Below are 12285 nucleotides of genomic sequence, written 5' to 3' on the forward strand. Positions count from 1 at the left end.
GTACCCCGTTCCTGCCCTCTCCCCATATCCCTCCAGAGACTTGGCCTCCCCTGCCTTCTGGGGCAGAGCATTCCACATATCCACCACTCTCTGGGTGAAAAAGATTTTCTGCATCTCAGTTCTAAATGGCCTACCCCTTATTCTTAAACTGTGGCCTCTAGTTCTGGACTCACCCATCAGTGGGAACATGCTTCCTGCCTCCAGCGTGTCCAATCTCTTAATAATCTTATATGTCTCAATCAGATCCCCTCTCATCCTTCTAAATTCCAGTGTATTCAAGCCCAGTCGCTCCAATCTTTCAACATATGACAGTCCCGCCATTCTGGGAATTAACCTTGTGAACCTACACTGCACTCCCTCATTAGCAAGAATGCCCTTCCTCAAATTTGGAAACCAAAACTGCACACAATACTCCAGGTGGGGTCTCACCAGGGCCCTGTACAGCTGCAGAAGGACCTCTTTACTCCTAAACTCAATTCCTCTTGTTATAAAGGCCAGCATGCCATTAGCTTTCTTCACTGCCTGCTGTACCTGCATGCTTGCTTTCATTGACTGATGTACAAGAACACCTAGATCTCGTTGTGCTTCCCTTTTTCCTAACTTGACTCCATTTATCTGCCTTCCTGTTCTTACCACCAAAGTGGATAACCTCACATTTATCCACATTAAACTGCATCTGCCATACATTTGCCCACTCACCCAACCTGTCCAAGTCACCCTGCATTCTCATAACGTCTTCTTGACATTTCACACTGCCACCCAGCTTTGTGTCATCAGCAAATTTGCTAATGTTACTTTTAATCCCTTCATCTAAATCATTAATGTATATTGTAAACAGCTGCGGTCCCAGCACCGAACCTTGCGGTACCCCACTGGTCACAGCCTGCCATTCTGAAAGGGTCCTGTTAATCGCTACTCTTTGTTTCCTGTCAGCCAGCTAATTTTAAATCCATGTCAGTACTCTACCCCCAATACCATGTGCCCTAATTTTGTCCACTAATCTCCTATGTGGGACTTTATTAAAAGCTTTCTGGAAGTTCAGGTACACTACATCCACTGGCTCTCCCTTGTCCATTTTCATAGTTACATCCTCAAAAACTCCAGAAGATTAGTCAAGCATGATTTTCCCTTCATAAATCCATGCTGACTTGGACTGATCCTTCTACTGCTATCCAAATGTGGCGTAATTTCATCTTTTATAATTGACTCCAGCATCTTTCCCACGACTAACGTGAGGCTAACTTGTCTATAATTCCCTGTTTTCTCTCTCCTTCCTTTCTTGAAAAGTGGGACAATATTAGCCACCCTCCAATCAGCAGGAACTGTTCCTCAATCTGTAGAACATTGGAAAATGATTACCAATGCTTCCATGATTTCTAGAGCCACCTCTTTAAGTACCCTGGGTTGCAGACCATCAGGTGCCGGGGACTTATCAGCCTTCAGACTCAACAGTCTATCCAACACCGTTTCTTGCCTAATATAAATTTCCTTCAGTTCATCCTTTATCCTAGTTCCTTTGACCACTATTACATCTGGGAGATTGTTTGTGTCTTCCCTAGTGAAGACAGATCCAAAGTACTTGTTCAACTCATCTGCCATTTCCTTGTTCCCCATAATAAATTCGCCTGTTTCTGTCTTCAATGGTCTAATTTTGGTCTTAACTATTTTTTTGCTATTCACATACCTAAAGAAGCTTTTACTATCCTTCTTTATATTCTTGGCTAGTTTACCTTTGTATCTCATTTTTTCTTGGCATATTGCCTTTTTTGTTATCTTCTGTTGCTCTTTAAAAGCTTCCCAGTCCTCTGGTTTCCCGCTCATCTTTGCTAGGTTATACTTCTCTTTTATTTTTATACAGCCCTTTACTTCCCTCGTCAGCCACGGCTGCCCCTTATTCCCGTTAGGATCTTTCCTCCTCTTTGGAATGAACCGATCCTGCACCTTCTGCGTTATTCCCAGAAATACCTGCCATTGTTGTTCCACTGTCTTCCCTGCTAGGGTATTGTTCCATTGAACTTTGGCCAGCTCCTCCCTCATAGCTCCATAGTTCCCTTTGTTCAACTGTAATACTGACACATCCGATTTTCCCTTCTTCTCAAATTGTAGGTTAAAACATATCATATTATGGTCACTACCTCCTAATGGTTCCTTTATCTCCAGGTCCCTGATCAAATCCGGTTCATTGCACAACACTAAATCTAGAATTGTCTTCTCCCTGGTAGGCTCCAGTACAAGCTGTTCTAAGAATCCATCTCGGCGGCACTCCACAAACTCCCTTTCTTGGGTTCCAGTACCATTCTGATTCTCCCAGTCTACCTGCATGATGAAATCCCCTATGACAACTGTATCATTACCTTTGCGACATGCCAATTTTAACTCTTCATTCAACTTACACCTTACATCCAGACTGCTGTTTGGGGGCCTGTAGATAACTCCCATTAGGGTCTTTCTACCCTTAGAATTTCTCCGTTCTATCCATACTGACTCTACATCCCCTGATTCTATGTCCCCCCTCGCAAGGGACTGAATATCATTCCTCACCAACAGAGCCACCCCACCCCCTCTGCCAGTCAGTCTGGATTATATAAAAATAAACTCAAGGTTAAAGTATGGATATGGAATAAAATGGGCATAAGTACTATCATTTATTTACAATGTCAACAGCATTATAAAAAGTAGTTTAAAGTGTTTACAGTGTAGTAACTGATAGAGGGGGTGATGGTGGCTTACTTAAACGGCTGATCAGATTAGCTGTCTAAGGGAACAAACTTTTAAGATGGTGTGAAGTTTTTGTTTTAATAGTCCTATAGTGCTTTCTAGAAGGGAGCTTTTGGAAAGGGTAGTTTGCTGGGTAGCTGGTGTCTACTATGATTTTTTTTCTGCCTGCTTCGTAGTCTTGGACACATACTAGTTCTGCAGTGATGGTAGACTGTGGCAAATGAACATCTACCATAAACGCTGCCTGGGCAGGGGGAAAAGCATTATCAAGGAAGCATCTCACCCTAACCATGGACTTTTTACTCTCCTCCCATCCAGCAGGCATGACAGGAGCCTCTGCTCCCGCACCAGCAGGCACAGGAAGAGCTTCTTCCCTGAGGCTGTGACCCTGCTGAACCTCATGTCACAGTGCTAAGCAGTATTGCACTAATATTGTACTGACTCAGTACTTTTAGATTTGTGTGCTGTAGCACTTACTTTTTATTCGCAGTTATTCGCAAAGGGTCTTGGCCCGAAACGTCAACAGCGCTTCTCGCTATCGATGCTGCCTGGCCTTCTGTGTTCCACCAGCATTTTGTGTGTGTTGTTGTTTGAATTTCCAGCATCTGCAGATTTCCTCGTGTTTGCTATTCTTTGCATTTCTGGTTAGATGCTAACTGCATTTCATTGGCTTTATATCTGTAATCGGCACAATGACAATAAAATTAAATCTAATCTAATCTAATGGCTGACGTGAGGATGCTGTCTGTGATGGTAGTGTAGGATTGCACCAGTATATTCTGGGGAAGGTGGAATTTTACCAACTGCCGCAAGAAGTACATCCTCTGCCGAGCCTTTTGTTAAGGAAGGAGATGTGGTTCTCCCTGCATTGGTGATGATTTTGTTGCCCTCATTGACTGCTCACATTCTCATTGTCCTGAACTTAGCTGATATAATTCCTTATGAGTATTTCATTGCAAGATCATCCTGGATCTAAGCCATGCGGCTCATAACCCAGAACTGAGAAGCATTGGTGGCTAGAACATACTGGCCATAGCTGAGAGTTGCTTAATGCTATCATGCAATTACATTTTAAAAAAGGCATTAAAATGTCATTAAACTTTAGATATCATTTTTTAAATATCATTTAAAATACATAGTAACAATAACCAAATGGTGGAGGAGCTCAACAGATCAGGCAGCATCTACAGAGAGGAATAAAGAGCTGATGTTTTGGGCCAAGACACGTCGATGAAGGGTCTCAGCCTGAAACATTGGCTGTATTCCTCCCATAGTCTTCTTCTAACCTGCTGAATTCCTCCAGCATTTTTTGTGTGTTTACCCTGGATTTCCGGAATATGCAGAACCTCTTGTGTTTATTTAAAATTCATGAAAGTTCTTCAAATAATTAAAACATTGTAAACAGGAAGTTTAAAGGAAAAGGTATTTTTATTCTTCCAATTCTTTCTGTAGGCATCAGTTCACTATTCAAATGAATGTACTCAAAAATTCTGCACTATGTCTAGCTTGGGAATAGTTCCAAAAGCAGATTCCCATGTCGTAAATACTGAAGAATCTCACCAATTTCCTGCTATATTGTTAGATTCTAGGTGGAGGAATGGCTCTAAGAACTTCACTGGCAGTATCAGGATTTTTGTATTCCTGCAGGGAATCTATGCAGCACTGCCAGTAATCCCAGCAACATTAGCTGCCATGTCAAGGGTTACATCAGTGGCCCAACCAATATCAAGCAATCATGGCTGAGGTTTGAAATGGAATAATTCATTTGAACTGACTTAAGATTCAGTCAAATGTATAAACCTTGATTGCCATACTAATTCATAAAAAAATTGAATTGTAAAAAGTATTCAAAATATCACCACTTTTTCATGGTAAAATATTTATGAATGTGATGCAATGTAGATTGATTGAGAGCCAATGAAACATTTTGATATTCTTTTTATTGCCTGTTAATCTTTTCACGGGGAGTGTTCTCTCCCTTCTTTGTAGATTTCTTGCATGTTGAGTTAAGTATACATATTCAACATAATGAATTCTCCATTTATATCCCAGAGGATGTATAATTTCTGTGTAATTTGTTTCTTTCTAATATTTCAGGATTGTAGTGATGAAGTAACACATGCTTTATCACTAGCTGAAATCAGAACATACAATGACAGTGAGCTTGCAGTTGAGCTAACAAATGGATTGAGACGGTGAGTGGTGTTTTCATAAGAAACCTTAATTCAGAAATTCTGAACATTTCGTGCACATCTTATATTACAATGAGCCATGACTCAGTTTTGTCATGAGTTAAATATATCATTTTAAATTATTTTAGTACCAGTATTCTTTGCCATGTAGTTTGTATACAACTTAGTAAACAAGACTTCTCCTAGCCTACCATTCTGTATTGTTTAACTTCCCTTGTTAATTTGATGCAATAATTGAGTGAAAGAAATAAATGATGAAAAAGAAAAGTCAAGATTTTCGGCCAAAAGTGCAATCCACATTAGATTTTTCAATAGCATGCTAAAATTTATACACAAGTAAAATCTTTGTCACATGAAGACCCTTTCTTTTGTAATCCATGCTTCTGGCTATAAAGCCAAAGGACTTATGTTCTCTATATTTTGTGCCATTTTTAAAGATTGTGAGAGTTCTTCTGGGTTTCCTTGTTTTTGGATCCTCTTAAAAATAATAGACAATAGGTGCAGAAGTAGACCATTTGGCCCTTCAAGCCTGCACCGCCATTCTGAGATCATGGCTGATCATTTACTATCAATACCCGGTTCCTGTCTTGTCCCCGTATCCCTTGATTCCCCTATCCATAAGATACCTATCTACCTCCTTTCACTTATCCACTACCTTCCGAGGCAGTGCATTCCAGACCCCCACAACTCTCTGGAAGAAGAAGTTTTTTCTTAACTCTGTCCTAAATGACCTACCCCTTATTCTCAAACCATGCCCTCTGGTACTGGACTCTCCCAGCATCTGGAACATATTTCCTGCCTCTATCTTGTCCAATCCCTTAATAATCTTATATGTTTCAATCAGATCCCCTCTCAATCTCCTTAATTCCAGCGTGTACAAGCCCAGTCTCTCTAACCTCTCTGCGTAAGACAGTCCAGACATCCCTTGTGAATCTACACTGCACTTCCTCTACAGCCAGGATGTCCTTCCTTAACCCTGGAGACCAAAACTGTACACAATACTCCAGGTGTGGTCTCACCAGGGCTCTGTACAAATGCAAGAGGATTTCCTTGCTCTTGTACTCAATTCCCTTTGTAATAATTCCCTTCTTCACTGCCTGCTGCACTTGCTCATTCACCTTAAGTGACTGATGAACAAGGACTCCTAGATCTCTTTGTATTTCTCCCTTACCTAACTCTACACCGTTCAGATAATAATCTGCCTTCCTGTTTTTACTCCCAAAGTGGATAACCTCACACTTATTCACATTAAACGTCATCTGCTAAGTATCTGCCCACTCACCCAGCCTATCCAAGTCACCCTGAATTCTCCTAACATCCTCATCATATGTCACACTGCCACCCAGCTTAGTATCATCAGCAAATTTGCACCTTGTTATTTTCGGGTGTCCCCATTCATTCCACCAAAGTAAATCATTATTCTCTTTCCTGGTTTCTTATTTCTGTGGTCTGCAAACTTTGAAAGTATGTGTAACTAGAAATAATCATCAATGTCAAAAGAGTAAGGATCCCAATACTCTTACAATGTGAAGAAGGCAAGATTCTGGACCATTCATTAAATCAGAGCACAAGTACACAGCAGAGAAGAAAATGTGTAAAGCAATTTATATAATCCCTGAAAGATTAAATTTGGGTAGTTTTTCTTTCTTTGCTTCAGATAAAGAACAATGTATATAGTTGAAACCAGTCTTGTGTCTCCACCAAAGTTAATTAACAGATGTTAGCTGGGACTTGAAGTAGTAAAAGACCTATGATTCTGGTATTGTTTCTGCTAAAGTAAATACAAATAGCATTTAACAGATTTTAAACTGAGTGGTTTATTAGGAAGAACAGAAAAAATTATGACTAAAAGGAATTTATATTAAAATGATTTAGAATATAGATACACAAAGAATGTATGAAAGGTGGTTAATTATTTGAAGTAAGAAGATATGAGGGAAAAAGTGTGAATCACTTTGGATTAGGAAATCTGCAGATGCTGGAAATCTAAGCAACACACACAAAATCCTTCAGTTCTGATGAAGGGTCTTGGCTCGAAACATTGACCCTTTCCATAGAGGCTGTCTGGCCTGCTGAGTTCCTCCAGCATTTTATGTGTGTTGCTTGGATTTCCAGCATCTGCAGATTTTCTCCCGTTTATCCATGTACAATTCTTGTGTTTTTTTTTTCTCTTTTTTTGCCATATTAAACAAAAAAACACAATTAAAATACTCAAACTACCAGGGTTTCTAAATAAACGAATATTAGTCTTGGCCATTTTGGATTGTTGTAAATAAAAAAAAAGGAAATGTCCGGAAAAGATGCACAATGATGTTACTGGGACTGGAAAGCTTGAATTATAAAGAGAGGGTGGATCAGATGGGACTGTTTTCCTTGGGGAAAAATGAATTGAAGGGGTGACCTTATCGAGGTTATAAAATCCTGGGGTATAGGTAAGGTGGGTGGTCAAAGTAGTCTTCCCTAGGGTGAGAGAGGCTAAAACTAGAGGGCCTAGGTTTAAGGTGAAAGGAAAAAGATTTATAAGGAACCAACAGGCCATGTTTACAACACAGTGTATGGGTATATGGAATGAGCTGTCAATGGAAGTGGTAGAGGCAGATAGAATTACAACATTTAAAAGATGCTTGGTCAGGTTTATGGATAGAAGAGGTTTGGAGGGATATAGCCCAAATGCTACTTCCTGCTATGGTACTAGCTCAGCAAGGCACCTTGATTGGCATGGACAAGTTGAGCTTAAGGTTTGTTTTTGTGTTGTAGCTCTATCACATGACAGATTTAACTTCACACTGAAAATCTGCAGAATTCTTCACTACCTATTATTAAAAGTCATTTTAAGACAATTTAAGAGGAAATTAGAATAGCATTAGGAAAAGTAACACCAGAGGTCAAGGGAAGTACAAGAATAAGTAGGCTTCCTGTTGGGGAACAAACAGTTTACGTTTGATAGATGGAATTATTTTCTACTTTACCAAATTTGCTCTTATTTAATCCTGAATCGTCTTTGGCAAATATAGAGAGAAAAAACTGAAATCTCGTGTGCAGGAACTGGTAACTGCTTTAGAAAGAATGACAAAAAGCAGTGAAGTGCGACATCAACAGTCTGCAGAATTCGTTAATGATCTCAAACGAGCTAACAGGTGTGTGATTTAAAATTACAATATAAAATTTGTTATTTTGAATCTACTTTAAAAAGTATTTTAAATTGAAAAAAGTCATCTAACTGGGTGTAATAGAGGTCACTTCCCTTTGTAGACTTTTGATTTTCGCATCAAGAAATGGAAATCATGAATAGCATGAATGGGGGTTGACAAATTGCATTTTTTTTTACCATATCTTTCTTCCATTTTGCAGAAATCTATTCCACACAGATTCTGTACATTTTCAGAGCTGGATCAGTTTTGACATCTTGATGTGAGAATTATAGAGCCAATAAGCTGGAAGAGGCATGCTCCCTAAACTCATCCTGTCTGCTACTCCCATGGCCCTGGGGGTCCAATCATCATCCAGGTCTCTGTCATAGCTGTCCCATGGTGTGGAGCAGACTGTGAGCACCATCTGGACCTTAGACAGTGTATCTTGAGGCTGAGACCCTGTTCTGTACCCCCTACAGCTTCCAAATGCTATTCCACTGCTTTTAAATTACTTTGACCATTTGATACATTTAAGAAAAAAGTAATTTAAAATATTTATTATTTATTAAGTATCTGTTTGTACTGTCCCAATTGCACAATTTCCTTCTGTGACATAGCTTGAGTTCAAGATCTTTTCCAACAATTTTTCTTTAAGTACAGCATCTGGAAAAATCCATTAAGAATAATAATTTTTAAAATTAATTACTCATAACATCAAGATTTATTGCTTCTCTCTTATTGTAATGTAGCAACATAAGTAATCTGCCTTCTAGTGTGCAAGTGGAAAACAGTGATGTGAAATCTATGCAAATATCCAAATCTTAGTAGTCTAACAATGTTTTGATCATATCTTGTGTATATTGTTGACCCTTACAGTAACTTAGTGGCAGCATATGAGAAAGCAAAGAAGAAACATCAAAACAAACTGAAGAAACTGGAAGCACAAATGATGGCCATGGTGGAGAGACATGAGACACAAGTGAGAATGCTAAAGCAAAGAATTGCTCTGCTTGAAGAAGAAAACTCTAGACCACAAACAAATGAGACATCACTTTAAAAAAAACTGTACAGATAGCGGGATGTTGTAAGTGATCCACTGCATTAATTCAGAAGACACCTGAAGATAAGAGAAGTAGTATTTGGCACCTTTTTCACATCTGTATTCACCCAGCTGTCACATGTGAAGCACCAGCATAATATTTATGGAGAAACTGAATTTTCCAAAAAATGTCACACATGGCATCAGACACCAATAAATCACTTCCTAGATGTGCCTGTAGAACACTTTTGCATCTTAGTAGAAACACGCATATTTTAATGTATGAATATGACAAATGGGTGTCCAGAATTTTCTTTGAAAGCTGCTTATTTTATCAGCAGCTTGTACCAATTAGGCAAAGAACTGTATCTCGAGAGTTTGAGCATTTAGTGGTTGCTGCTGATGATTTTTCAGTTCTCGGTGTTGCATTTAATTTTTTGAAAATTATCTGCTGTTTAAGAAAAAAGCCATCCTCATTATACAATATGGTTTATATTTTAAATGCAAAATTGACATATTTTAAATAATTCTTGTGAAGACTATTACCTAACTGTTTAGTTTAATATTGATACTAAACAACATATTTGATAAATTAACTGAAACAATTGTTCTAATCCTTATGAGACAAATTTATTTAGTTCTTTGAAGGTTTGAATAGATTTTAATGCACCACACTACAGTGCAATATTTAATTAGGCAAATATCAATAGATACTTACAGAATGAACTATAGCAATATCATCCCTAATCTTTACTTCAGTGACACAATTGAATTTGTTACAATCAATTGTTTATATTCAAATTTATTCAAGCAATTCTTTTGTTACAATTAATTTTGCCTTGGGCACAGATGACTTGAGGTTCGGATATTTGAATATTGAATCAAAATAACTCAAAACTTTGACAAAAATGGCCAGAATTGGCCAAATTGGCGTGATTAATACACATGCAAAATTAATGTAAATGAGGTTTCAATTTGATAACTTTTTGTAAGATGAGTATATTTAACTATGCAGATGAAAAAAGCAGTGGGCTTTTTTCTTTTAGGGTACCACTTACATAACTACAAGACCCTTCTTTCCAGCTTTATAAAAGGTAATTTCTAGACTTCAAGTAGCTTTTTTTTCTCTATCCCATTGGATTAGTTGTGTCAATGTTTTCTTAAACATTAATCCATTACCTTTGATCACCTGATTAAGAAATCTTTCTTGCCAAGTAAGAAGATATGATTTGGTTCATCTGCAGGAGGCTTCTCCTCTTTATGGAATTTCAAGCTGGCAGGATATTTTTTTAGGTAGAAAACAAGCGATTTAATTATCCAATCCAAAAGAACTCTAGACTTCCTGATTGTTGCACTGGTCCAGAAGAAGATCAGTGTTTCTTTTAACTAATATTAGGTGCTGTGACCTAAACAGGCTGCATTTGAATTACTTTTGAACAAAATTGCTTATCTTTTAGAACTATGTTCCAAGATATTAAAGCTGTTTCACTACATGCCATTATTACTAATGTAAGGACCAGTTCACTCCGAGGTAAAGTTCCTTCACTGAGTAATTGACTTGCATTTATTTTATTATTTTTGACCTCTCAATATGTGTTATAGATGGTGTACTTTTGCAGTCTCTGGTATTATCCAATTAGGGCATAACCCTAGTTTGAAGATGGTGTCTTTTGGTATCAAACATCCAAGGTGAGAAAGGACTTGCATGACTTTGATAACTTTGATATTTGAGCTTCTTTACTTTGGGATAGCAATTTTTAGCATCTCAGTCTTCAAATCATACTCAGTCAAATATTACATCATTTTTAATATCAATTTGGACAAGTTAGGAAATGAATTGTCACAGTATAGTGCAGAGGTCTGTTTAAAAATATATACATACTACAAGTTTGTGTATGCATCTCTCCACCACAATACAGTCTAGTGTGCTTACCTTGTTTTGAGGTGCAGATGAGAAAAGGTTATCTTCAATAATAAGATATAAAATATAATTTTAAATCATATTTAAGCAATAATTATTTTAAAAGTATACTTTACATGTAATTCTCTTTTTGCAAGTAATATGTGATTCCTTTTCAATGAGTTATTTGTCTTAAGAATAAACATATATATTCAGAAATTTAAAGCAAATTTAGTATCACTGCAAGATGAATGGGAATTTTAGAAATAAAGATTGTTGAATGGTCCAGGTTGTAAACATGGGGTCAAAAGTTATTTGTTTTAGTTGTTTTCCTTATTGACCAATCTAAATGATCAGTGTTATATGAAATACACTATTTGAAAAATCACCCCAAGGTGAGTGCATGCGCCGATTTTTTTTGTTTTCACTTGTGTAATAATTATCCAGAATGATTTCATGTGTTTGAAAATTGTTTTTTTTAGAAAATATTTTAATTATTTGTATATTACAGCAAAATAAACCAGTTATTTATACTAAAAATAGAATGTGAGTTAACATTACAAGAAATTATTTATTCTGAGCAAAATTCATAATTCAGATTTAACTTTTCAGTTACATGTAGAAAGCAATTACTGCTCTCCAGTAATATCAGATACCATAAAATGAGGCAGTTCAAAGTGAATTCCATCTTTGATTTTATCAATTGAATGTGTGCTACTGCCTTTTATCAGGTTTCACTGCAGTGACATTGCATAACTAACCATCCATTCCTAGTCTACTCCTCATCAAATCTGAAACTAAATGGTAAGAGGATTGAGATGTGCTAGTAAATTAATACATTCCATTCCAGGTTTTATTTATTACGCATTTTGTTATTATGCCAGTTCAGTAGGTTGGCACTTTGTTTAGAGCTGGACATGGGGCAGAATAAAAGGAATGCCATAAGTCAGGATGTCAAATATGTATAACAATTTGAATGACTTATTAATTTAATTGTTTTGTAACAAAATTATTTTAATTGCATTTACATGTAAAATGTCTAAATGCTGGCATGTACAACATATTAGTTTGTTTTGATTTTGTTTGAATTAACTTCTGAGAACTTGAGCACCTCTAGTCTTTGAAGGTGTGATGGTTGATAACTCCTGTTGTATGTTTATAATTTTTAGTTTTCCTAGTTCCTGTAAAATGTAAAACAATTTGTTTTATATAGAATTGTACAAACTCTGCATTTATTTATATGAAGAGACATTTATAATACTTGTTATTTTGCAAAAAAACTTGTATCTAGAATAAATACTTTTA

The 12285-nt window shown here is 37.1% G+C and overlaps 1 protein-coding gene across 3 annotated transcripts in view; it reads left to right on the forward strand.

Annotated features, from left to right (window-relative positions):
- The window catches only part of mcc (MCC regulator of WNT signaling pathway), a 145241-nt gene extending 132956 nt beyond the window's left edge, over nucleotides 1–12285 (forward strand). For all 3 annotated transcript variants that reach the window (XM_059969577.1, XM_059969576.1, XM_059969579.1), the window contains 3 exons: nucleotides 4816–4913; nucleotides 7925–8047; nucleotides 8918–12285. In XM_059969577.1, the coding sequence (XP_059825560.1) occupies nucleotides 4816–4913; nucleotides 7925–8047; nucleotides 8918–9098 (402 nt within the window). In that variant the 3' untranslated portion in view covers nucleotides 9099–12285. The remainder of the gene's footprint in view (nucleotides 1–4815; nucleotides 4914–7924; nucleotides 8048–8917) is intronic.

The sequence above is a fragment of the Hypanus sabinus genome, chromosome 5, assembly GCF_030144855.1.
Source record: "Hypanus sabinus isolate sHypSab1 chromosome 5, sHypSab1.hap1, whole genome shotgun sequence".
Classification (NCBI taxonomy): domain Eukaryota; kingdom Metazoa; phylum Chordata; class Chondrichthyes; order Myliobatiformes; family Dasyatidae; genus Hypanus; species Hypanus sabinus.